Raw genomic sequence first — 26500 nt, forward strand, 5'->3', positions numbered from 1 at the left:
AGAGAGAGCGAGGGGATGAAGACGAAGTGAGAGAAAGAGGGATTGAGAGAGAGAGAGAGAGAGAGAGAGAGAAAGCGAGTGAAAGAGAGAATGAGAGAGACAGAGTCCCCACTGACTAACCTGGCCTGCAGTGGCAGATGTAGCCATTAATAAGATCCTGGCAAATGGCGGCATGGAGGCAGGGGGATGAGCAGCATTCGTTAACATCCACCTCGCAGAAATCCCCCATAAAGCCTGGTGGGCACCTGAGACAGGGACCAATAGGATTAGATCGTAAGGTTCACGTTATAAATAATAATAATAAAAACAAAATTATATATATCTATTCGTGATAATCCCGTACACTGCCTATACAAGTAAATGATGGATGTTGCCAAAGAGTGCTGATGCGCTTTGAAGCGTGAGATCCATGAAAATACGCCTACGAGTTATTCCTGGAGATCGGGGTTCCCGCCTCACACAAAAACACGTGTGAGGGGATATAGTGTTTACATTTAGAAGACACAATTAACAGATTATCGCGTAAACAGTAGGCACCGAAAGTCCAAATGAATCAGCATGTGAACAGACCGCGGCTCGGCTTTATATACATGTTCCTAGAGAGAGTTAAGCCAGTGTAGGTGAAGGAAGAATGGCGCACACACGACGCTAGCGTAGTACATGCTAAAGGTGGGACAGTGTAATTAACTGTGAGAACGCCTAGGGAACGTCTGCGGCTCTGCGCCATATCTACTCCACTCCCACCTTGTACTTAGATACACTTCATCCCTCACATAGAGCACATGTTAGCAATTAAAAAGAGATGGTTCACTTGTAGCCGTCTGCCTCATGGTTAACCGGGCTAAAGCACCTAGCATGGTTTATCAGGGTGTCGTGGATGATGGACAGCATACCAGATGTTATTAAATTGTTAATAAGAGTAACACACTTTGCATTCTGACACAAACAGCTGAAGGAACCGTGTTGAAGACTTCAATATTTCATATTTTTTGTCATAACTTGCCACAATTCTCCCCGACCATGTGTTGACATTAATTATTTCTGCTTCAAACGAGGCCAACAGAAAAATAACCCTTATGAAGTTGATATAAATTCCCTGAGTTCAATTCTTATTAAATTATATATTATTTTAATTACAGTTACAAACATTATTTAAATGTTGTTTCATTTTAATGCCGAGGATCGGTGAACAGCCGGTTGGATTAAGAAAGTTTTAAATGAGTCATTCATAAAAAAACACATCTGTCAAACCGAGCAATAAATAGATTAGTGCTGTCCATCAACCGAGCTTGATATGGTTGACAGCGCCACACATGAAACCAACCTGCATGTGAAATTTGATCCTCTGCCATCCACGCAAGTAGCCCCGTTAAAGCACAGGGAGACCCCGAAAGAGGCTTGGCTGCACACGTCCACGTCGGCCTCACAGTTCCTCCCAGTGAAGCCGTCCAGACAGAGACACGCGTACTTATTAAGGAGATCCACACACGAACCTCCGTTCAAACACGGGCTCGAGGTGCACTCCTGTGAACGAAACAGAAACAAAACTAGTACGCAAACATCACATGCTATCCTGAGAAATGCACGGCAGCCTCGAGGGAATAAAGTGTTTCCCACCACCAAAAACCTCACAAACTCTTTAAACTAAATGATAATATCTCTATTTTTTAAAAATCATTAGAGGAAAGCCTGATCGACATTAAAAAGATCAGACCGAATAGCTGGTGATTAAAGGGAGGACAATCAAGATTATTTATTCTAGAGAATGCTTGGGGTATAGGAGGGGGGATCTCCAAGCAACTCAATGTTTTTTTATCTCTTAAGTCCAGCCAGGGCTATGCTGGGCGCCAAATCAATTAGGCATTAGGCTGAGCAATTTCTTTTAATCAGGTATTTGTACAATGCCTACATGATCACGCTGGTTCATTGACTTATCTCGGGGAACGAAAAATCAATGGAGTTTGTGATATCAAAGGCCACCCAGATAACACACAATTACGCCAGAGGTGCTAAGCTAAACGGCATCAGCTATTTAAACTGTAGGCTCGACGCACATCGGTGTTCAGTTCACAACGCTCGCCGCTCCACCCTGGGTCACAGTGGCACAGGAAGTCGTTGATGGCGTCCGTACAACTGCAGAAAATAACAGCCATTCACATTTCGTCACAATTTGCAGCGGTACATTGTCCCAAACGCTATTTTCTTTTTACATTTACCTTTCAAAGGAATACACCAGCCGGAGGTAACTGACATTTAAACGCTGTTGTTGATTGTGACCCCCATCCCGAATCACAGTGAGTGTATTAGAAAGGTCAAAACTTTATATTCGTTTTTTGTATTTATTTCTATTGATTGTGACGAAGGGGACCGGATAACACGTTGGAGCTTGCGTACATGCAGGAAGGGGGGTAGGCATTAATGAACCCACCCTGACGTTGTTGGTGACGTATTCCTTTGAAACGGCTCTTTGTGAGAGGCTCATACACTGGTATTTCATGGGAGGCCTAAATACAAACAGCTTCACCACTTGTATGTGTGGACACAAAAGTAGACACATAAAACTGAACACACGTCATAGTAAAAGCCTTTTAGCCTTTTTCTCACCTGTATGTGTGGACGCAAAAGAACACAAATAAAACTGAACACACGTCCTACTAAAAGCCTTTTAGCCTATTTTTCAATGACTATAATCACACACACACACACACGCACACACACACACACACACACTCACACACACACACACGACCAAACAGATGGAAAGCAGTGTAATTCCATTAATTCCATGACATTCTCCATGCCATTTGAAGCAGCTCTATCTTTAATGAAGACGGAGCGCGTTCGTACCTCCCGTGGAGACACGGCGTGGGAGAGCACTCGTCGACGTCCGTCTCACAGTGAACGCCCGTGAAGCCGTCTGCGCACACGCAGAGGTATCGACCGGCCGCGTCCACACACCTGCCCGCGTTCCGGCACGGGTCCGAGGCACACTCGTCAACGTTGTGCTCGCACCAGGTTCCTGGGGAAGGAGACGTTGGAGCAGAGCGTTGATCCACAGCAGAGCAGCTGCCCGGTAACAGCTGTGACATGATTGAGTTAAGGGCTGATTATGGTCCCACGTCGACGCAACGCAAGGGGGTTTTACGGAGCCATTACGTCCTTGCGGACCCTCCTTGCGTTCACCGCAAGGGCCTGACGTGGGCCTCCAAAAAATGTTAACCTCCCGTCGAGGCGACGCAGCTGCAAGGGCTGTGATTGGTCCGCTCACTGAAACCTGACACAGGACCAGTACAGGTTCAGCACTGCGTCGAAGCGTGTGCGTGTTCCTGGCGTTACGTCGACGTGGAACCATCATCAGCCCTTTTCCCGAGGAAGGGAAACACGAGCTACGGACGCACACAGTCAGGTGTCAGAGCGCCGGGTTTATCAGAGTGTCGGAGTTAAGGGTATGGACGGCAGCGTTGCCAGGTTGGAAGCCGGAGTCCATCTTCCCCCCCCCCCCCCCCCCCCCCCCCGAGCGTAAGCTGTAATCAATTCAGTTCGAACCGACAAATTGTGAAACAATCACTAGGCAATTTCCCTGCGTGGACTTTAACGTCCATGCGGCGGTTGGTAAAGACACCGCGACACTAACGATGATGAAGGCTGACCTGCTCTACATCGCTACGAGAAAGAGGTAGCGCAACAACAAGGCACAAAATGACATTGATTTGGACAACAAGACGAGTAACATTCACAGCCGGGCGGCGCCCATAGGGGTTGAATAACGAAGCAGGCTCTAATGAACGCTGGCCAGCAGAGGTACTTGTGCCCATTAAAAGACATCATGAGCAGTAGTTAGGTTGACACGTTTCTTTCTAAATCGGCTGTTTTCGAAGTTGTTAATGTAAAACCTTTTGCGGGGAAAGGGATTCTGCAAATGGGGCGGAAAGCTCAGCGAGCAGTGGTAGCATGGGGTTTGTCTCTCAGGTGGTGGTGGGGACATTTCATTTGAAAGGAAAATCGGTCGTTATGTTATTAGGGAGGGATGAAAAACCTCTGAGCTGTTTGCTCGGACATGGTCAAGTTGAAGGAAATGGTAGCTATGATCTTGGAGGTGGTTCCGTTGAATTAAATGGTTGGATTCAGGCGGATAAATTGGAAATGGTTAGGCAGGTTAAGGGGATATAGTTAAGAGTCCCTTTCGGTGAATAACTATGATGCAACACACATGTATGTAGCAGCACTTAAAAATAGATATGATATACATTATATAAATATAAGAAAATAGCCTAGGGCAACAGTCTCTCTTTAAGTCAAGGATTATGATTCATTTGTTTTGGTTGAGGTAAGGTCCCTTTAACCCCTTGTTGAGGTTAAAGGGAAACTTCACCCATTTCCATTAAGCTTTGTATCGTTAGAAACCCACTCATATTTTTGAATGGTCGAGCATCATTACCTTATTTTCTGGTGAGACTGGAGAGATCCGTATCGATCTCCAACACTTCCTGTTTAAGATGACGCAATATGACGATTTTTGCGTAGAAGTAAATAGGAAGTTTAAGAGGGGAAGATTCTCGTAAGACTACAAGCACTGACGCTACAGACCTATTAGAGCAGTGCCAGTGGGTGGGACTTCACCAGCAGAAACTAACATCCACAGCGTCTGAAGCTAAGCTAACAGAGGCTGTTGATAAAACTGAAGTACAATGGCGGAAGGTACTGGATCTGACAAACAAGATGGCACCATGCAAAAGTTCACCATTTCATAAGAAATACAAACGAGGACTAATTCACTGAGTTCACCAACTAATACTCTTCACTAGAATGTTGTGTGAAATGATTTTCAAGCAGTCTTGCGGTATCAGCTTGGTAGATGGAACAGCGAGGTGTCCGAAAGGCGGAGATCTAGATCAGCGGGAGTGGCCAGCTCAGCTGTGCATGGTGGGAGTTGTTGTCTTTAATCCACAAGCGCCAAAAAGTCACTTTCTGCCTTTTCTCGGTCAAGACGGCACCAAAATTGATATATTTTTTATTATTCGACTACACATAGGACCCAATTTCAATACATATTCATGCCTCCACCGGTAAAATGCTCCTTTAAGGCATGAACCTAATGGTGAAGCCCTTGCACTATGTGAGTAACGGGTAGTTCCTCTGAAGGCCTTGCGGGTTCAGGGAGGTTGGATAAAGTCAATGGGAGAATTTTATATATAATACTATGACAATTTTTTTTTTTCTTTTGTTCGGCAAGGATCTGTATCTCTATCATATTATGTATCTGGAGAGGTCCCGTTTGACCCTTTTATTTAATAAAAAAGTTACTGCGGATTGAATAATAATGAGTTTGGGTCAGGCCCGGAGTGGCTAATCGGGAAGACCGGGACAATTCCCGGTGGGCCGGTCTGACTTTTGGGCCGCGAGGGCCGGTGTTCAATTATTATTTTTATTTATTTTGTGCCGGTGTTCAGTCATGGCACTGAGTGGGTATCACGTGTATGCTGTTCCCGCTGTCGCTGAGCAGTCTCCACTTGCAGCTCTTTTCTTTTGTCATCTGTCATCATATCAGGGAGTTGGTGGTCTGTTTGATGCCTGTTTTGAAGCCTGACGTAACGTCCGTGCACACCGCACACTTTCAGTGGTGTTTGTAGCCTAGCTCCAACCCCAGAAGTGCAAGAAAAATAATAATGCAAAATGGAAAACAAAAAGAGCAAGGGTGGCGCAGAAAAAGCGAGGATTAAAAAGTGAAAAGCCCTGGAGACACATGCAGCCAAATGTGCAAAAATCGGCAGCCTTTTCAATCAAACGTGCTCGCGGCCTGAAACGACCAATGAAAACAATGAAACGGGTAAGAAAAGATGTTGAACAAAATGCAACTTTACCTGTACCGTTCCAGTGAATTAATTAGCCTATCAAGTCAATGAATTGCGTGGCGTTGCAACATATAGCCTGTCTAACCTAACGTTACATAATATAAATAATATTATGATGCGACGCCACATAACTGGCCATAAACTTTGTCTTGTAGCCCCTCAGATACAAGATGCATCACCTAGCACCAGCCATGAGCCCACAGGTCTAGAGTGTGCAGGTAGGATTGCTCATTAAGTGAATGTTATTAGAATTAGTATAATGAAGAGTATTGTGTAGACCTAGCCTGGTCCTACCAGACTCTTACTTCATTTCATTTGCACAGAGAGTCTGGACCTACTCAATTGACAAACGTTAAGTCACTTGAAGTCCGGTGTCTGTTGAAGTTTAAAACTATCTAACTAACTTCAAATTTAATATGTCATATTTTATTTATTCTTTTTATAATTATGTTGAAAAGGACATGTTTTGCAAAGAATAATGGTGGAGATGTGCACTCATGTTGAAATAAATCCCCATTGTGAAGCAACCATTACTTCCACTGAATTGGAATTATTATAGAAAAAATACACGGAATTACAAGGCTTTAGAGAACAGTGCGCTATTGTATGCTTAACATGTAAAGTTATAATTACATTATTTAAATATGATAGGTTGTGATCAAAAGGGGGCCGGTCTGAGGCATGAAACTCCAGGGCTGAAAATGAGTCCCACTCCGGCCCTGGTTTGGGTCATAGACCGGCCAGATTGCCACTCCATTCCCGTCCTCAATTTGCCAAACATGGATGGTTTCCGCTGCGGGTTGCAAAATACTTAAAAAAACAACAACATGGCGCCGCCCATAGAAGGCAAATCAACTGCTTCAAAACGGTGGCATGGAAACCAATGACGTGAGGGCGGGGTAAGAGCCTACTCAACCCCCAGCGGAACACAAGTCGGGGGAATTAGGATGATGCGTCCCGCCAGCAGCATTAGTTCTGCCAAAGTAGATGTTGTTAACAAGATGCAGAAAAGACATTTGTATTCTAAGGGTTCAGCGGCGTCAACAGTCAACGGTCAAACAATTTGCAATAAAGCTGATCTCTGAGGAGCGGACTCCAAATAACGATCACCGGTGGAACCAACGTTCCCCGCGAGAGCGCCCGAGGGTTTACGTCTTCACTCCAGGACGGTTTCAACCGTTTCGTTAAGACGGAGAAAATCCTTCTGGTGAATAACAGGCCCTTATATTTCACCTGGTGCGGTATACAGTTTTATTTTTTTTCCGGGTATGTTCTTTTCCAGCCCCGGAGTAAATAGAGAATTTTTGTTTTTGCAGCGATTGACCGATAGTGGTATTAAAATCAATGGGGAGAGAGTGCATACACAAGCACTACCGTCGCTCCCCCCCCCCCCCCCCCTGTTCACATGGAGACAAATGTCCATTCAGTCCTTGCTGGAGCTGACATGTTGGAGTTTCTTTATGTGCCTGCATTGAGATGATGTTTAGTAAAAATAATTTTTCATTAACAGTCGTTTGACAGAAATGTAATTTACCGGGCACCGGAAAGTGAATGACATTAAGGGAAGGGACGGGTGAGGGAGGGGGGGGGGGGGGGGGTGAGGGGTGATGCAGTTCGCCAAACAATGATTTGCTGACGGTCTCATCTGAAACAATGTGCTGATTTCACTGTACTATCACTCAAGGGAAGCATCTCCTAAATGATGGGTGAAGAAGGGAAAACAGAAGGTGACGAATCGTGTGCTTACGCTATGATTTATTTAAACAAGAGCATCCATTAATCATGTCCGAGTAATGACTTCTGGGCTTTCTTCAGAACATAGCTCCTCCTTTATGAGGTTACATAATAAAACGTTACACCGCATAACCGGGGCCTCGGAAAGGAAGGGTTAACTTACAAACCCAAATTAAGTTCCAAAAGCTAAACTGCTGTCTATGACCATTACTATAACGGTGAAAAATAGATGCCACTGTAACAGTAATGTAACAGTTGAATAATATTTTTTCCAAATTCTATGAGCTATTATGTAACATACAGAGATCAAAAGTAATGATGCAAATAATAATAAAAAATGTTCATTTTTTTAGATACATACATAATGAAAAATGTAAATAATAACTATCTTCTCCAATGGAATGAAGAAGAAGAATGATTCCAAGTTGATATTCATTTATTTCCTTCAGACCACTTAATCCTCTTCACAGGAGTCTGGAGACCATCCCAGGACATTATGGGCACACCAAGCAAGAAGGACATCCTGGCTAGGACAAGAATCCAATGTCGGGTCTCACACACACACACACATACACACACACGCACGCACGCACGCACGCACGCACGCACGCACGCACGCACGCACGCACGCACACGCACGCACACACACACGCAGATACACGGGCACACACATACAAATGCGCACACAAACGCACAAACATATGCACATGCCTGACACAAACCCACATACACTCACACACATACAGAGATACAAACACACACACACACACACATACATACAAACATAGAAAAACACACACACACAAACACAAAAACACACACACACACAAACACACATTCACCCATAAAACAACACAAAATGACATGATCGTTTTGCAAAAAGGAACCTCTTCTTATCAACGATTGAACTAAAATAATTAATATTTTAGTTCAGCTATTGTGTCAATAATAATAACAAAAAAACATTTTATTGAATTATAAAATCCCTGCAAAAGAACTGCCTCGTGCATGTATAATTTCCTCTCTATAACCTGCTATTTCTCAGGAAAAAAGATGGTTGCGTTGGAAACGTCATTATGGCTTCATCACATCAATAAAGGCACCTGGGCATTGCGCTCGAGCAATTTATTAGCCAGCTGCATCAGCGTCACGCACTCAAAATGAGATTTGGCATCCCATATGCTAAGAGCGCTAGCTTCCTGGATAGATGAAGCAAATAAGTGTGTGAATGTGTTTGATAAGCGCATTAAGTTGACACAGTGAGTTACAGTATCTCCGTGATGGGAAGAGATTTCGCCCATGGCACCGAAAATAGAATAACATGGTTTAATGTATTTGCAAAAAATCACTTTGAGATAAATTATGGGGTGACAGGTAATTTGCCAGCAGACCAAAGAACATCAAACCATTTCAGACAAGCTCCTTCGTGTTCTCTCTCTCTCTCTCTCTCTCTCTCTCTCTCTCATCCGACACAATAACCACAACAACAACAACAACAATAACTTAGTGCACATGCATTTGTCTCTCTTTTGAGCTTGTGAAAAAAGAAAAAAAACGAGCAGTGATGCTGTTGTACACGACATGTTAGAGCTGAACAAATATTTCGCATGAGTTCCAGTTGGTTTGCGCCGATCCAGAACATATATCCTCGCGGCCCCTACTCTCTTGGGAAACCCTGTTTCCTCAGACGAGCTTAGAGCAACGGAGAAAGTAATGACTTGTACTATTCTGTGCGTAGGCCTAATAATAAAAGCTGCAACGGTGGGAATTGGGCCATACGTGTCAGGCTCTGCTCTCCAGAGTAGCAATACCTCAGAGATTTCCCTCCTCTTTTTTCTACCGGGGAAGGATAAATTGATGATACAGTGGGGAAGACAAATGAAATTAATCTTCCCCCAACCTGACAGGAATCGGGTTTAGCGCTCACGCACGCACTCCAGCACGCACGGACACACACACACATACACACACAGAAAAACGCTCAAAAGATCCACACACACACACACGCACGGCGACAGAATCAACGGCACTCCCAAAGACCTGCAGACAAACACACAACCCGACAGACGCGCACCATAAAAATGCTCAATATCTGTCTCGATGGCAAAACAAGACAAATAGATTGAAGTCGTAACAACAATAGCGGCGCCCAGACTAAAGAGAGCAGTGGGCAGGGGCCCCAGAAGGTAACAGAGACGTTGATAACTTTTCATCTGATAAAAAAACAACAACATGTTGACGTGGATTTATCGGTGGCTAAATTCCCCCAACGGCGGCGGCGGCGGCGGCGGCAGCGGCAGCCGCAGCGGCATCAGCGGCTGAATCTGGCACGGCGCGGGGTGCTAATTAAAGGCAACCATCGATGTCAGAGGTGGCTCTCTATGGAGCCGTGGCCCCGTCACGATAAGCTTTGGACTGCTGCTATTGATCTCCGTGTCACCCAGGGGCCACGAGGGGAGGAGGAGGAGGAGGGGGAGGAGGAGGAGGGAGGGGAGGGGAGGGGAGGCGAGGCGATCTACCTGAGTATCCAGGGAGACAGACACACTCAAAGCCCCCCGGCTTGTTGATACAGATGCCCTCGTGCAGGCAAGGTGAAGCCACACACTCGTCCACGTCCAGGTCACACAGCGTGCCGAAGTAGCCTCGGGGACACACACAGTCAAACCTATCCGGGGGAGAGAGAGAGAGAGAGAGGGAGGTTGGTTTTAACATTTATATACTTAAATAAATGTCTGCATTTACATTATCTTCACCCAACAGGACCCTAAAGCAAGAGAGAGAGATTTGTATTTAATTTTTTTGAATCAAGCAAATAGTTTTTATTAACATATTCTTGTTCCGACAAGAACCTACAGGGAGAGCAATTTGTTTGTATTTTTTTTACAATTAAAACCCAATTGTTTTAATTAACAATATCTTGATCCACCATGAATGATAGAGCGAGAGCGAGAGCGAGAGAGAGAGAGAGAGAGAGAGAGAGTCTTTCAACAGTCCAACTAGAAGCGGTGCAATGCCTGTAAAAACAGAGCAGAGAGAGGTGTGGAATGAGATATGTTTTCAAGGCACGGTGCAAAGTGACAATTGCAGAGGTGTCCTCGTCATCCCCTTGAATTGTACATCTCACTTAAGGGGGGCCGACATGAATTATGAGACATAGACGTGTAAACAGGGAGCCTTCTGACGTGCTTGACATCAAATGAATTGTCTACGCTGCCTACTGGATCTCTATCACACTAAAGCAGCTTGTAAAAGCCTCCTCTGGATCAAATCTAGCCCTTCTTTTACAATTTGGACCCGTTCGTTTTCTCAACACGACTTGCTTTTATAGTAATGCAATTGATCTGATGCAATCTTTACTATCATCGACTCTGAGAGGAACACTCCTGTACAATTTGGTCCATGAGTTCATTTCGACGGTACAAGTCCAGAGAAGTAAAACGCGTTTGTGTAGCCCTTAATCAAGGTTACAGTCTCCCTAGTCTACCCCTCCAACCCCACAAAAGAGCAGGGAAACGTCCCATAAATGATCAAGGAGGAAACCTTTTGCATTCCACATACAGCCTCTACAAACACCTATATCTCCTGTCCGCCACAACACAACACCTGCAAAAAGCAGGTGTGGAAAGTTTATGATAAAATAAATGAAATGATTGCTGTATTTGTTTGTTTCTTAGTTTTATGTATATGATCATTTAAGCAGGCATTCATCATTCATTAATCAACGAAAATCTATTGATTGATAAATTAATTCATCATATAACACAGATAATTTGAAAGGATGTGTGTTACGCCTCGATTGCTTTTGCGATAACCTTTATCAATTTTAATATAAGAGCAAGGGTATTGTCAATTACATTTTGGACCACCGCAAATGTATAGGAAGAGACAATAAATATTTGAGTCAATCAGCTAACTCTGGAATCAAGCATTTTGTTGTGCAAACAAATTTTGTTATATTTAATTTTTTAGTTTTTATTTTGCCCTACAGCAATAAGTTAGGCCACATTCGCCAGCTGCTGCTTGCGAAATTGTTGTTTTTAGTATTAGAAATATTTTATTACATAATTTAATCACACTAACTTGGTGATCGCACTGTATCCTCATTCAAAAGCTGTGTATTGATTTCTCTGATAGTTGTTATTTGACGTTTTATTCATTTCATTTTTTAATAAAAGCATTATGAATTATTATATAATTCAAACGGATGAAATCAAAGTTTTTCTGGCATACAAAAAAGAAAATCAAAACAACACAAGAAACATATGAAAAAAGCTACTTCACAATGTTCGAATCACGCATTTAATCAAAATAAACAAATTGACCTAAAATACTGGTGCGGATCCTAGCCACGACTTTTAATCCTCATCGCGTGGCATGGCATGCATAGCCATCCCGCTAGGCTAGCCTCCCCTGGAACCAGGCTTACCGAGGGGAAGGGGATCAGCCTCCGCGCGGTTCTACCCAGGGCTCAGTTGCACGCCGCGGCAGTGGTGGCCCGTGGCTCACCGCGACAGGGAAGGCTAACGCTGGGGAGGTGCAGGGAGACTAGGTAGTCAGGAGAGAGGGGAGAGGGGGGGGGGGGGGGGGGTTCAAACACACCTGATGTGAACTCCAAGGACCCTACAACGAGAGGAGCGCTCCGAGAAGGTTTCGGGGTCGCATGGGAGCGGAGTCATGACGGGAGACAAACTGGAGACGAAACCATTTAGGACTTAAATTGGCCCTGGGAGTTCCCTACCCATCTGTCCGGCTAAGCCAAGGGGGCCCCCGGGCCCCCATTAAGCACAGCAGAGAGAGGCTCCACTGGAGTGCGCCCAATCTAGATACATGATGTGTTCCTGCTGCTCTCGCACGCTCTCTCTCTCTCTCCCTCCCTCTCTCTCCCTCCCTCTCCCTCCCTCTCTCCCTCTCTCGGTCTCCCTATCCCTCCTCCTCCTGTCTTTGGTTATCGCAGCTTATATGTGTCAGGAATAAATAGAGGCTTGTTGTATTATCTGGAACACACGCACCAGAAGAGCGTCACCACTCTTGGGAGGGGGGGGGGGGGGTGCCTGTCCCTCAAAGTGTTTGCCTTTTGATTCCAGCCACAGCAACGCCTTCGTTTTACAGTTGGGCCTGATGACGGGTACTAGTGTCGTTTGTAGATACCGTTGTATTTATCTCTCTCTTTCTCTGTGTAGACTACACACACACAAAACACCCACACACACCCACACACACCCAGACACACATCCCACATATATATATATGTGTGGGGTGTGTGTATTGCATGGTGCATTGTAATGTATTGTATTGTACGCATTTCCTTTTATATATCTTTATACATACCAAAATACATGGAGACGTCAACTCGTCAACTTCTTAATAACTGTGTTCACACCAACCTGTTGACGAGGTTTCGGCAGACGCCAGCGTTATGGCAGGGGTTTGACGCGCACTCATTGACGTCTTGCTCACAGCGAAGGCCCGAGAAGCCGCTCGTACAGTCACAGCTGAGGGAGGAGAATGGGGAAATCGTTACCATTGACGTTTCCTCCTGCATGCAAAATGAAAAATCCATTAGCTTCCTATTGGCACAGGAACAGAGAGGGGAAAAGATATAAAACAGATCAATAGGAATTGAATGACATTAATTACACATCAGATTTGTATTGATCTCACCTGGAGGGAAGCGGGCGAGATTCTAATTGTTTGAATAAACCCTGCGCTATAATAGGGAGTCTGCAGCGTTACGAGACTAATTAAGTTCCCTTTTTAAAGACTGTTCATAATTTGACCTTAATATCACACCAAGGCAGTGTTATAGAGTGCACAGATAATTCAACATCCCCGCATAAAACATGGGCACATGAAGGTATTAACCTATGTATAATACGTACAAAAGAATTACGAACAGTTTATTTTATATAATTCACTCATTTAGCAGGTGCTTTTAATCCAAAGTGATTAACAGTGGATTTGGATACATGCCATTAAGGAGTGGGTAGAGGTTAGTGGGGCTAGCAACTAATTCATAACTTTTGAATAGCGAACATGTAAAACAAGGCCCAGGTGATTATGTGGTGTTGTGACTCCACAGAGCCAGCAGGGTCGGTGATCGGTGGCGTGGCGCCGTGACCTGTAGCCGTTGACCCCGTCCACACAGCGGGCCTGGTTCCGGCACGGCACGGCCCGGCACTCGTCTGTGTCCCTCTCACACCGGAGCCCCTCGTACCCTGGGTGGGCAAAACACGCATGGAGACGGTCACGGATCAGTGACCCCCAAAACCCCCCCCCCCCCCCCCCTCCTCCCCCGCACTCCGACCGCCATCGCCACGCCTACCGCGGCCGGAGAACGCCCGAGAGCCAGCCGCCGTGATAACAGCGAACCCCGGGAGAACGGGGGGGTTTAATGGAACCAGCCAGACCCCCGTGGCACATCTCATCCCCCCCCCCCTCCTCTCTGTCCCCCCCCCCCCCCCCCCCCCCCCCCCCACCACGCTCTCAGCACTCAACTGTTTTCCCTCCGAGAGGATGGAAGTCTAATAATACTTTACTGCCACACAGATTCGTCTGGTGCACGGCTGGAAGAGGGCTGGGGAGGGTGTGTGTGTGTGTGTGTGTGAGTGCATGCGTGTGTGTGCGTGTGTGTGAGTGCATATCTGTGTGTGAGTGTGTGGTTATGTGTGAGTGTGTGTGCATGTCTGCGTCCGAGTGTGCACGCCTGCCTGTGTGTGTGTGTGTGTGTGTGTGTGTGTGTGTGTGTGTGTGTGTGTGTGTGTGTGTGCATGCCTGTGTACGCGAGCGTGTGCACGTGCACGTGCGCCCAAGAGGTGACAGGGGGGGGGGGGGGGGGTATGTGTTTAAGTGAGGGGGGAGTGGTGAGGGGCATCTTGTTAAGTTAGGGTAAGAAGGAGCAGCTTAGCCGGAGAGCTTCTTTGCCCTTGTTCGTTAGAGGGAGGTTAGGGGCGGCGGGATGGCTAAGTAGATCAGCGCGGGCGCTTTGGGTTGCAGGCAGCCTGGGAGCGTGTCATGTGGAGGCTGCCGCCGCCGGGTTTGTTTCCCCTCTGGTGGTGGATCGCTGTGCGGATGACTAGCCTTTTACGGCCTGATCCATAAGCTGCTCTCGCTCACTGCCTGGCGGGCAGACGGTGAGCCCAATGAATGTGACGCATCAATGTCACTGGGAAGTCGTGTTGGGGAGGAAAGAGCGAAAAATCCCAAGTGAATGTTTGTCAACTTGTCTTATCGGGGTGTTTTGAATGAACGCCGCCGTTCTCGACAAACGCAATCCTTCGAATTTGTCAGGATGTTTCAGAGCAATTTCAAGGTTAGCTAGTGCACTACTGTTGAACCGTACTTACAAATTGTTTTCGTTAGGAGCGGACCAAGTATTCCACGTAACCAAAAACACATTTAAAGGATATGGCAGGGTTGTTAAGAGACCACGGGATAATTGTTGGCATTGTCGATGAACAAATGGATAACAGCCATGAATTTTTTTACCTTGGTTTGTCTAACACAAGTAGGTGCATACAAACTACCATGGCTAGGTCGTTTTCTCAAATAGTTCCCACCAAACAACAAATCGACATTAAATTCTGTGTTTACACGGCACTGCGTATATTCAGACTTACAGGCCGAGGCGCCCGGTTGGAATTATGTGTGAAGATAGTGGCTGCATTTAAGTATTGAATTCTGAGTGCAGGGCAGCATTTCCATAAGTAGTGAGGGGAGTTGTAAGAGGGGGTGTTTTTAAACTGATTGGAATGTAGCATTCTGTGTTAACCCACACCACTGTGGAAGCTCACAGACTCAGACAGAGATTGAGAGACAAGCAGTAAGAATTCTAGAATTGTTTACAATAGTTTTTTCTGGCCAAGTAATTTCATTGGACGAGAGGCATTCAATGAGTGCTGATATAGCGCATAACAGCACTGGGACTATACATGTATCACTCGACTCTACAGGTGTTCCTAATAACCATTAATTAGCCTACATTAACGAGCGACAGCTGGTTACTCATCAGAATTACACATCCCACCAGAGCGACTGTCAGCAGACTATTATTGCACTGGTTGCATAATAAATGGCGACATGCCGATAAATGCACATGATACAAAGTAGCCAGGCTGCGTTGCCGTGTAGACCAAGTACACCAAGTAGCAAACTAGTGGGCAGGGAAATGTTTGTGCGTTGCTTGGCAACAGTCCAGTCCCGGTCAAGTTGCGTAACGATTTGTGTTGGCGAAGCCAAATCGATGATAAAGTCAACCAACAAATCCCAACTGTTAACCCTCGCTTATTACCGTTAACTTCTGAATAAAGAACTGCAACAGCGATTACACACTGAAAGTTGTGCTGCTATACCGAAAATCAGTGTGGCTGTGATAAATGTAATCAAGCGTCTGTGGTGTCTTTGCCGCCATGCATTCAAATCCGCAACGGCGACAGTTAGCGACGCGTTTTCCATCCCCATAGAGCGACGACAGAACTAAAACAACAGGCCCGCTCTTCATATCCCTACCGTGTGTGGTGCCTGTTTTTTTTCCCACTGCCATAATCGCCCGCCGGACAAAGAATCACGGAGACTACTTTGAGATTTATTTTGCTTATGTTTTAAAGATGATCACATATTGCCATCATTAAACAAGATGTCTGCGTACCAGCCGGTCCACCCCCTCCTCAAGTGACAGAAAAAAGAGACTGTTATGGAGGGGGGGGGGGGGGGGGGGGGACACAGGCGGGCGGTACCCGGGCGCAACGGAGGACGCCGCGGAGAGCGTGCGGTGAAATATGGTGCGGCGCCGTCTCTGCCCGGGCCGAGCTGTCACTCACGGAAATTGCGGGCGCCCCTCCAGGACGACTTTGAACGCGGCGGTGGCGTAATGCATCTTCTGCCACTAAGCAGTGACTTGAGGCTGCCGCGTGACGGAGTACAGAGGGAGGGATACCCTGGGCGCACGCACCGCACGCCCACTCCATCATCCGGGGGAGGCTGTGTGATCACTGCTCCTGACGCGCAGTCTCTCCCGGGGAACGGAGCAAGAGGAGCAGTGATGGTGGTGGAGGTGGTGGTGGTGGAGGTGGTGGTGGTGGTGGAGGTGGTGGGAGTGGACGTGGTGGTGGTGGTGGTGGAGGTGGTGGTGGAGGTGGTGGTGGTGGTGGAGATGGTGGAGGTGGTGGTGGTGGGAGTGCTGGTGGTGGAGGTGGAGGTGGTGGTGGGAGTGGACGTGGTGATGGTGGTGGTGGTGGAGGTGGAGGTGGTGGTGTCGGTGGTGGAGGTGGAGGTGGTGGTGGTGGTGGAGGTGGAGGTGGTGGTGGTGGAGGTGGAGGTGGTGGTGGTGGTGGTGGTGGTGCTGGTGGTGGTGGAGGTGGTGGTGGTGGTAGAGGTGGTAGTGGAGGTGGTGGTGGTGGTGGTGGTGGTGGTGGTGGTGGGATTGCTGGTGCTGGAGGTGGTGGTGGGGGTGGAGGTGGTGGTGGTGGAGGTGGAGGCGATGGTGGTGATGGTGGAGGTGGTGGTGGTGGTGGTGGAGTTGGTGGTGGTGGGAGTGCTGGTGGTGGTGGAGGTGGTGATGGTGGTGGAGGTGGTGGTGGTGGTGGTGGGGGTGCTGGTGGGGGTGGTGGTGGTGGTGGTGGTGGAGGTGGTGGTGGTGGGGTTGGAGTTGGTGGTGGTGGAGGTGGTGGTGGTGGTGGTGGTGGGGTTGGAGTTGGTGGGGTTGGAGTTGGTGGGGGTGGAGGTGGTGGTGCTGGAGGTGGTGGGGGTGGAGGTGGTGGTGCTGGAGGTGGTGGGGGTGGTCGCGGTGGTGATAGGGTCAATCCCCTGGTGAGTTCTGAGCTAAATTTGATTGGCGTTTCGATCGGAAAGAAACGTGAGCGATTGTCCTTTGTTTTGAGAGTGAGGAGTTGGCTTTTTTTTCGATGGGCGCGTTTGTGTCCCGAGAGCGAGGTCCTCTGTCGTGACAGGGGAAGCTGTCGTTCAACAAACGCACGCAGAAAAAACCCAAACACATTAATGATAACAGACTGCACCTTGCAGCAGCACACTATGATGTCACACTTATGGACGCAGTTGTAACCTTTAACCCTGGACGTTTCAACGTTTCCGAAAGCGCTGTTCGAAGAAATCAGTTATTCTTGAAAAAACTACCACATAAAAATCACCACCAGCATTCACATGAAAAACCGTCTCAGATGGCGAGAGGAGAAGGAAACAACACACACACAGCCCGGAGCACCGAGTTGTTCCATGTGCGAGACAGCAGGGGAAGGTACTGCGGAGGTGGCGAGGTGAATAAATACCCCGGCATTGAACACACGGCAAAACACCATTCTGCCGCTGCTTAGCTCTGATTGACGAGCGGCGTGCAACAGCTGCGAGAGAGCGGTGATTTCTGTGTGTCTGTGTGACACGGGCGGCGGTCGCACGTGGGAAGATATCGCACTATTACGTGACAGTAAAAGATACTTGGCTCAGACAGCGCCTGCAGCTGCCCCAACCGCTAGCCACCGCCGGTTTAAAACCTGCAACTTGACTCACCTGCCACAGCTCCTGCCTGGACCTGCGCTGAGCTCTCATTTGTCAGTGTGTGTGTGTGTGTGTGTGCGTGTGCGTGTGCGTGTGCGTGTGTCTGTGTGTGTGTCTGTGTGTGCGCGTACAGGTGGCACGGTAACAGGTGGAACATCAAATTAAAAAAACTAAACCATCAGACACCTGTTATGTGTCTGGCTACAAGTTCCTGTCTTCACATGTGTTTTTATTTTTGTCGTTACAATTGTAAATGTCGCAGAAACGATTTTCTTTCAGTTGTATTCAATTTGTTATATTAGTCATCGGTTATAACTCTGATATGTAAGTATGACACACAGAGCGTGGCTATTTCTGAGTCTGAGTACGTTGCATGATGATGAATGCATGATAATGTACTATCATGCACACATATAATACCCATCTCAGAGCAGCATAGCCCAGGCTCCTGCCAACACGTTGCTTTGACACCTCCAGTGAAGCCATCTCCTCTCATTCCCTCTCCCGCTGTCAGCGAGACAGAATGAAGATCTATTCGGACACCTCTGTCGTCTTCAGCCTGATCCAGAGTGTCCTAAATGTGCTCCGGACTGTTGCCGCAGCATTGCTAGTATCACCCAGATCCACAGCTCTGCTCTCTCGCTCCACTAACCTCCTCGCCGTTTCCCGGCTCACCTTGACCGAGCGTACATCCTCTATGTCAGGGCTTCCCAAAGCTTCTCCTGCCGTTGCCTGCGTGCGCGTGCACGTCGGGACCCTACCAGCACCGAATGTTTAACGGCGTGAAATAAGCTCTACATTCCCATCACCGTGTCGAGGACGGGGGATCATTTACATCCATCTATCCTCCTTCATGATTGCAGCATTCCCCTTTCAGTCTTCAAACATAAAGTGTAACCAAAGGAAACAGCCAAGGCATGTAGGTTTGCATACATTTCAGAAATAATATCTACATCCTCTAATCCACTTCGTTCCTGTTCTCTGTTCTCAAGGAATTCTTGTTAGAGAGAGACCTATATGCCTGGAGGAATGGAGGAATGGAGACAGGCATATAACAGGACACCTATAAATGCCTACTATAATTATGGAGACAGGCATACAATTGGGCACCTATATGTCACAGCTCCAGTGGGTCCTTCCATCTTTAGGATCCAAAGCACCACAACTTATTATTCTCTATCATACTTAGTCGTTTAGCAGACGCTTGGACCAAAAGAGAGTGGTCATCAGGGTAGGTGTGTTGCTCATGGCTGCCAAAATGTAGGCTAGAGACTGTGGAGAGGAATTCCAGGACAAAAAGTCAGCAAAAGCAAATGTTTTTCATTCGGTGTCACCGGAAAAAGGCTTAAGTGTGAGCCCGGGCTGACCCGACGATGTTGACACTAACACGCTGAATGCTTTAGCCGTATATACTACAAGAGAGCTGGCTGGACAAACATCTGTGAAACACCATTTATCTCTCACACACATCGTTGGTACACGGGCATGCGACTCTCCCGAGGCGAGTAGTCGTAGACCAGGATCGTCCAAAGGCCAGTTCACAACCTCCATTCTGCTTTCGCTGTTAGATTTGCTCAGCCGGAGCGCGTCTGTGCAATGGTCTCCCGGACCAATTCAAGCCTTCATAGAATCAGAGACCTCGAAAAATAATTCAGAAAAGGCTTTTCAGCTGTTGCTCTTTTCTCAGTATATCCACATTGATTATATCATCACGAATTACACACTGAATTTTAATTCAGTTAGTTATTCGTGCATACTGATATAAATATACAGCATTGTATACTATTTCTTTGATCATCATGACTACTATTAGTATAGTACAAGTAGTATATATACACAATTGCCCCGCTATGGAGGTTTGTATGTCCAAAGTAGTAGCTATAGTAGAAGTAGCAGTACCTACAGTCTACTGTACTGGTGTGAAGAACCACCAGTGCACCAGCTGCCACCAGCGGTCATTCTGCCGTACATCCCCACCGCCCCTGCGTATGGAGAACCACGTCGGCTGACCCCCCCACACACGCCTCAAGCCCCCGCATAACTAGCGTGTGGACATAGACATCACGCACATCCATGTGTTTGACTGCGAGCCGGGAGGTTGTGGGTTCCGACCCCAGACGTCAGGAGTCGGCCTGCGTCGGCTTCAATGAGCGGGAGGCCAGAACTCCGATTCCGCTCCTGATGGAATTGTTTAAGATTCAGTGTAAGTCGCGGTGGTTAAAGTGTCTGCCTAAGGGTGCTGCCGGTGAGATTTGAGAGCTGGGAGGAGACGGAGGGCAGGAAAGAGCAGAAGAGACTGCGATTTAAAAAATAAACAACCCTAGAATTGCCAATGCCCTTTCTGCCCCCTCCTACCCTTTGCTTTATCCGGTGTTGACATGGCGACGGCAATTCTAACAAATTACTCTCGGATTACAGCAATTAGAGACATAAATGACCGACGGCCACTTTAACGCCTTAATATAAATTCTCAATTCTCCTACCCTACTCATACATACACATACAACACATTAAACTATCGGATGCACACGGGATATCTTTAATTTACTGTGCAGCCGTTCACTGTGTTTGCTCATCCTCTGTGTATCGACACATTGTAGAAGTGCCAATGCCGGGACGTATCAGTGATTAAAAACGTATTATTTGTTAATTGGTTTGTTACGCACCAGCATCTGTGGCTAATAACGCATGTAACAACGCATGACCGAGTGCATCCCGACGGTGCCATCGCTCTGCGTTCCGGCAAACATGACAAATGGCTTCCTTATCATGAAACGGTTAATTAGATCAGGAGTGGATTAGAAGTAAAAGCAATGGGGAAAGTAAATACATTTACCAAATATCAAAGCGCTAAACGAACAGCGCTCGTCTTAAAGTATGATGCCATGCAGGCAAACAGCGGTGACCGCTGAGTTTTGGTAACAGAACGCGGCAGAGCAGATAAACTGCCTAATTATAAAACCGAATTACAATCCCGAGATCTTGTCCAGAAGAACCCGGCTCCATCTGCCCTCTTCCCGAAATAGCCTTTTCAAACAAAGCGGGAACGCCTGACACGGAGAGATGTAGCGCCACTGAAACTCATGTCAAATGACGTGCCGCAGATGCCACTGGTCATACGTGTTGCAGTAAATGATCGCCGTTATTTATTTAGCGCTGTTTATTTTCGGTGGATCACCGCGGGCAACGTTCCGAGAATTATTAATAAAATACATGTTTAGCCTCAAGACTCACCAACGTCTTTATTGGGATACTTGTACTACTTATACTACTTGTTTTGACTGTTTTACTGCATTTGACATTCGGAAATCCACATTTCGACTCACAGACACGTGGGGGAACACACAAGACGTGCTTATGACCCCGGGTGTTAAAGATTGCATCTTCGTGGTCGTATTTCTCTAAACGTTTGAGCCAAAATAGTTAAATAACGGTGTGCATAATGCATCATGCTAAGGATATAAATACCCACAAACGGAAACAAACGAGCTGGTGTCTCACATGTGGGTCACCAGCTGTTTGTTTTCCTACTCCGGCGGTTGTAGGACAATAGCCCCCCCCTGACCTCTCACCAGGACCCCCACCGCTGACCCCCCCCCCCCCCCCCCCCCCCCCCCGTTCCTGGTTGCTCTTCTATCAGCGCCGGCCCCCCCGTGGAGGCCAGCTCATTAGAAGTAAAGTGGAACATCTGTGCAGGCCGGGCGAGATGAGTGGGGCCTCCTGACTCCCGCGTCCGCGCTACCAGCGAGAGAATGGAGATCTCAGCTTCCGGCGCTGGCTGCGGTTCAAGGTTTTCCCTTCACCTTCTAGCGCAAGTAGCTGCACAGAGATGACGGCTCATGCCTTTAAGATGAAACCATCTTTCGCAGCGGTTTTTAATGGTCGGCCGTTTGGGCTGATTCCGACTTGGAGGGAGAAGTGTTCAGTATTCATACGGTGTCGGTTTTATACGCTGCCTATCGCACCAGGCTTACGGCTTAATATTACAGATAGGAAATACTTGATACATAAAGTACAAACTAACCCCTTGTAAATTGTCCAAATCACTTTTTTGGTCCATAATATTAGCTGACATATTGATATTGATATATATCTTTTAACAGAAAAAACAGTTTGAATTCCGCGGTATTATTATTAATCAAACTGAGTGATCATTATTACTATGAATAATCTCAGTATCAGTCAAAACATGAACTGATTAACATTATTGGATTAGACAATTACCAAAAAATGTGAATGTTCGCAAAATCCATTTTGAGTCTGGTATAATACTATGCAGTCTTTCTCGCTTAAAGGTTAAATGTGCAGGCAGACACACGCAAAACCGAGAACATTATAAAGTTGACAGATGACGTAAATAATGTCCGTGGTAATGTTTGCTCCGCGTCGGCCAAGTTCACATGCGAGTGGGCGGACTTTCATTTGGCAGGGATGCGTTGCCAGATTTGGAAGTCTTTACCGACAAACTCCAAATGAATTAGGTTATACCATTCAAAGGCGTCGTCAACAGTGAACCAACTGTGAAAACACTGCAGCGGGTCAGTAAAAACTAAAACCAAAACGCAAAGGAAAAAAATTCCCTCTGGGCTGTGGGGGAATAAAAGCAAGGTTTTGTAAAACAATGTATGCTAAACAGTGAGCCGTTAAAAACGAGCTAAAGAACACGGCGGCGTTCAGCGGTGGAGGACAGAGGTAAGGCCGCGCTGTAATGACTCTGTGTTTGTCGAGCCCCGGCGACGAATCCAGCTCCGATCCGCCGTGCATAATAATCGCACGGTGAGTCACAACACTTGTGTGAAGAGAAGCCGGGCCGGCCCACGCTCAGCTCTCCACTCTAATGTATGCAGCAGGCGTCTGCTGTGCCATTCCTCGCCGTCTCTCCCTCTATCTCCCTCTCTCGCGAAAAAACCTCCGTAGCTCACCCTCTATTTATAACAGCTCGGCGGCGTCTCATCTCCGCGCAGATAGCAGCATTAGCTAAAAGCAGAACGCTGTGGTGTGTTTACTCGATTAATAATGGGAAGCCTGCGATGTGTCTTAACATGCTAAGATGCAAAGTAGCCACTTTTTTTTCTTTATTGAGCTATAAAGTGATCAATGTGGGAGACAGGGATGAGTAAACAATCTTCCTCTTGGCTTGTTAACTACACTGAGACTACGTTCTGCCTTTGAAATGGAGAATTGTGGGGGCGTGACACTTTTTCACAAACTATTGGCTTCGATTTTAATGTATGAAAGGATGTGTGTGTGTGTGTGTGTTGTGTATGTGTGTGTGCATGAGTGTGTGCACATTTGTATGTGTGTTTGTGTGTATGTGTGTTGGCGTGTGTGTGTATGAGCATGTGCACATGTGTGTGTGCATGTGTGTGTGTCAGTGTCTGATTTTGTGTGTGTGCGTGTATGTGTGTGTGTGTGCGTGTCTGTGTGTGAGTAAGTGTGTGCACGCATATACGCGTGTGTGTGCATGTGTGTGCGTGTTGCATGAGCGTGTGCGTGTGTGTGTGCATGTTTGTGTGTATGTCAGTGTGTGATTCTGTGTGTGTGTGTGTGTGTGTGAGTGAGCGTGTGCCCGCACCTACCAGTATGTGTGAGGTACGTGTGCGTGTGTGTGTGTGAGTGCAGGCTCATCAGTATGCATACGCACGTTCCCAGGAGCAGGTGTGCGAGAGCGAAGGGAGAAATTGAGTAGTCAGACGGTCAAAGTGTCTGCTCTCTTCCTAAAACCTCTCCTGTTCCTGCTGTGGCTCACCTCTCAAACGAGAGAAAAGCACACAAAGCCTCGACAAAACCATGAATAGGAAGGTAACCAGCATCGCTCCTCAGGTCACAGTGCCACACAAAAACTACGAAAAAACAACGCAAACAAGCCCCGAGGGTTACAGGTCAACTCTACCTGAGTGCCGCGGCGCGCTCTGCCCGGGAGCGCCGCGGTTAGCTCGTTACCTAGCACATTATCCCTGTTAAACGGCCCTGCCATGTGGATGTGCGACCGTCTCCGCCTGGTGTAACCGGTGTGTTCGCCCCGGGCGCGGCGGCCCGGCGTAGAGCGAGAGCAGGATTAGGTGGTTAGCGGCTCTTTGTACAGACGCACCTGCGAGGCGCAGACCCGAGGAGCTACTGCTAATTACCGCGGGTTAGCGTAACGCCGGGTCCTGTATGACATGTTGGGATGAGGCTTGGCAAACACGGTCTGCGAACGGAGGGGAGGATTATCGGAGGTTTTGTGTTTGTTACGACCATAGTTCCAATTTAAGTGGATATCGAGTGGTATTTTATTGAGCTGGTTAGACTGTTGAGTTGCTGATACACTGCACATTTTTGGATTCCCAGACCAAAGCATAAATTAGGGCTTTTAAAGTTTATTTTTTTTCATTTTTGTTTATCCAATTTACAAGCAATTCATTAGTGTGAAGCTACGGCGCGTTTTTTTCCGTTAAATCAACTTTATTAAGGCAAAAGACTTAAATGAGAGCTGCGTTCGCACGCATTCTAATTAGCATAACGAACGGTGAAAGGGCTCAAAGGGAATGTGGCGTTGGTTTGTCAGGTTGTAGGAAAAAGTTTTAGTTATGAATCAAACTAGTTCAGAAAGGGATTTTGCTTGTACGGCGAACAGATCTTGCAATGTTGCATTTGCATAATTAAGGCAAACTGTGAATGCACCACACATCAGCAATACCTTTTTATGGGGTTCATCAGCCCACTTTTGTTGCTCAACTTTCTTATCAAGAGAATTGTTTGATCTCACAGAATTCACGATTCATTTTCATCACATTTTGAGACTTTTCTTTTCAGTTGTACACTGAACAGTAAAGCTGTGTTTTGTTTTTCTTTTATAAAGAACTGTAACGCAAAAAAAGAAGATTGTGATTGAAAACGATGGCAAGGAATCATCTAACAATATCCCTACAAAATGAATCCACTCCTGATGTCAGTCAGAGAATGCGAGCAGATGCCTCAGACAGAGATAAGACCAAATTAATTAAATAGACCACATAAAGTCATCTACAAACACGTAGCATTCTCCTGAGAGGCTGAGTGTAACTGTAAAAATAAACCCAATTATACAAAACAAACATTACATGTAGCGCTAATTCCCCAGTTCAAACCCCCTACAGGAAATACAGCAAAACCCTACAACAAAATGCTTTAAATAGCCTGCATTCATTTTAAATTATTCTGGCATCATGTCAATATAATTCACATTTTGTACTTCATTTAAATAATGTCGTTTTAAATGAAGGAGTTAGGAAAAAAACTAAGAATTTTGGCAAAAGTCGGATGCAAGTATGGTGCATATATACCGACACGTATATGCTGTGCATATATAACACACCTTTATACAAGTACTGTATATCGTGTGTATACTGTATACAGGCCTAATCGAGTATGCTGTGTATATAAAAAGCATTCCTTCAACATGTACTATATATAGTCTATATCTTATAATAATAATTATATTAATAATAATACAAATAATGATAACATAGTTAATCATCATAGTCATTATAATTAATTGCGTTGACATTGTGCTATTCAAGGCCCTCAGAACGCTTCACACAGTGAGTGTGCGTGTGTGCGTGCAAGTGAGTGTGTCTGCGCACCAGTGAGTGTGCGTGTGCGTGGCAGTGCGTGTGCGTGTTCGTGCCAGTGAGTGTGTGTGTGCTCACCAGCGAGTGTGTGTGTGCGCGCCAGTGAATGTGTGTGTTCGTGCCAGTGAGTGTGCGCGCCAGTCAGTGTGTGTGTGTGCGATCCAGTGTGTGTGCGTGTGCGTGCCAGTGTGCGATTGTGTGCGCGCCGGTGTGTGTGTGTGTGTGTGTGTGTGTGTGTGTGCCCATCCCCCGCTCCACTCCAGTGTCCGGTTGAACTTGTGCTGCTAAAGTGGGCTAAGGTGCAGCTGTAGCGGCGGAGCACGGGCAGGGTGGTGGGGGGGGTGGGGGGGGGGGGGAGCTCACCAGCTGGACACCTGCAGGAGGCGCCTCCGTCGGGGCGCGGCAGGCAGGCGGAGCCGTGCAGGCAGGGGCTGTGGGCGGGGTCGCAGGGGTCGTGGGGGTCGCCGCAGCGGGGCCCGGTGAAGAAGGGGCCGCAGGTGCAGAGGAAGTTCCCCGGCGCGGGGGCCTGCCGGCACGAGGCTCCGTTGAGGCAGGGCCCCGATTCACACTCGTCCACGTCCAGCGCGCAGCTCGGGCCGGCCCAGCCCCGCCCGCACTCACACCTACGGAGGGGGGGGGACACACACACACACACACACACACACACACACACACACACACACATGCATCGTAGCCATGCACACACACACAAAGATGCACATGTAGGCATCGCAACCACGCACACACACACGCACCGTGCATCGCAAACAGACCCACACACACACGCACGCGCGCACACATCGCAACCAAACACAC

General features: G+C 47.1%; 1 protein-coding gene across 1 annotated transcript in view; it reads right to left on the reverse strand.

Annotated features, from left to right (window-relative positions):
• The window catches only part of eys (eyes shut homolog), a 130188-nt gene that overhangs the window by 53308 nt on the left and 50380 nt on the right, over nt 1–26500 (reverse strand). Inside the window, exons 25-32 of the mRNA XM_030379716.1 lie at nt 26048–26307; nt 13705–13801; nt 12971–13078; nt 10106–10251; nt 2848–3019; nt 2055–2133; nt 1325–1524; nt 121–245 (exon numbers count right to left, since the gene is read on the reverse strand). Of these exons, the coding sequence (XP_030235576.1) occupies nt 121–245; nt 1325–1524; nt 2055–2133; nt 2848–3019; nt 10106–10251; nt 12971–13078; nt 13705–13801; nt 26048–26307 (1187 nt within the window). The remainder of the gene's footprint in view (nt 1–120; nt 246–1324; nt 1525–2054; nt 2134–2847; nt 3020–10105; nt 10252–12970; nt 13079–13704; nt 13802–26047; nt 26308–26500) is intronic.

Source organism: Gadus morhua, chromosome 15, assembly GCF_902167405.1.
Source record: "Gadus morhua chromosome 15, gadMor3.0, whole genome shotgun sequence".
In the NCBI taxonomy this organism is placed as follows: Eukaryota; Metazoa; Chordata; class Actinopteri; order Gadiformes; family Gadidae; genus Gadus; species Gadus morhua.